Source organism: Sciurus vulgaris (assembly GCF_902686455.1).
Source record: "Sciurus vulgaris genome assembly, chromosome: 7".
Lineage (NCBI taxonomy): Eukaryota > Metazoa > Chordata > Mammalia > Rodentia > Sciuridae > Sciurus > Sciurus vulgaris.
This window is the reverse complement of record NC_136467.1, coordinates 127,708,518-127,709,904: the sequence shown is the minus strand read 5'-3', so window position 1 is coordinate 127,709,904 and position 1,387 is coordinate 127,708,518. Positions and strand designations below refer to the sequence as shown.

The 1,387-nt window shown below is 42.3% G+C and overlaps 1 protein-coding gene across 1 annotated transcript; it reads left to right on the top strand.

Annotated features, from left to right (window-relative positions):
* Positions 1 to 222: 222 nt before the first annotated feature.
* LOC306666698 (olfactory receptor 12D1-like) lies at positions 223 to 1,133 on the top strand (the record flags this gene model as incomplete). The annotated part of the gene is given in 2 exon segments (XM_079148920.1): positions 223 to 867; positions 870 to 1,133. Coding segments are annotated over 2 exon segments (909 nt in total).
* Between the last annotated feature and the right edge of the window lie 254 nt (positions 1,134 to 1,387).

The following is a 1,387-nucleotide window of genomic DNA, read 5'->3' as shown; positions in this document are numbered from 1 at the left end:
AATGAAAGATTAATAAGTTTAAAAATATTTGGGCCACAGTTCGAACTGATATTCGCCTTTAATATTTAACAGTCTAATAACCAAAAACTACACAAGATTTGAGGAAGGGTTATGTAAAATAACTAATTTTTGTCCTATCAAGAAAATCCTGGGCTAGAAAGACTGATTTTCATTAGAGAAATCTATCCAGAAATTACTGTCTTGTTCTTTTTCTTTTAAGTGATGCTGAATCAAATCTCAGTCACTGAATTTCTTCTCCTGGGATTAACAGACATACAAGACCCACAGCCTTTTCTTTTTGCTGTTTTCCTCACCATCTACCTTGAGAATGTGGCTGGAAATGGAGCCATCCTGATGATTGTCCTCTCTGATCCTAGACTCCACTCACCTATGTATTTCTTCCTGGGAAACCTGTCATGTCTAGATATCTGCTACTCCATGGTGACACTGCCAAAGATGCTGGAGAACTTCCTCTCCACACACAAAGCATTATCTTTCATAGGATGCATAAGCCAACTTCATTTCTTCCACTTCCTGGGTAGCACAGAGTCCCTGTTGCTGGCGGTGATGGCATCTGACCGCTTTGTGGCTATCTGCAGACCACTTCATTACACCGTCATCATGAATCCCCAGCTTTGTATCCAGATGGCTATCACCATCTGGGTCATTGGATTTCTCCATGCCCTGCTGCACTCCATAATGACCTCTCGCTTGAACTTCTGTGGTTCCAACCACATTCATCACTTCTTCTGTGATGTTAAGCCATTGCTGGAGTTGGCCTGTGGGAACACTGAGCTCAACCAGAGGCTGCTCAATACTGTCAGTTGGCCTGTGGGAACACTGAGCTCAACCAGAGACTGCTCAATACTGTCATGGGGACCACAGCCACAGGCCCCTTCTTTCTGACACTCCTCTCCTATTCCTACATTATCACCTCTCTCTTCCTCAAGACCCCTTCCTGCAGCATACTTCACAGAGCACTGTCCACTTGCGCCTCCCACTTCATGATGGTGGTTCTTCTCTCTGCTCCTGTTCTCTTCATTGACATTCACCCTACCTCAGGGAGCTCCGGGGACATGGACTGGCTTATTGCCATCATGTACACACTAGTTACTCCTGCATTAATCCACTGATCTATACTTTGAGGAACAAGGAGGTGAAGAGTGCCTTGAACAGGGCAAACAGAAGAAAGTATACGTAACCAACCGGGAAATAGGAAAATTAAAATACGAAAATATATTGCTTCTCAGATTATTTAAAATATGTATAACAGGATATGTTCAAATATCTATAACTGGATAAAGAGAAAGTATATAAGAAAATATAATCCAGGTGTATTTAACAATGCATTCCATTTAACAATGCATTCCAGGTAGCATAGGGGAGA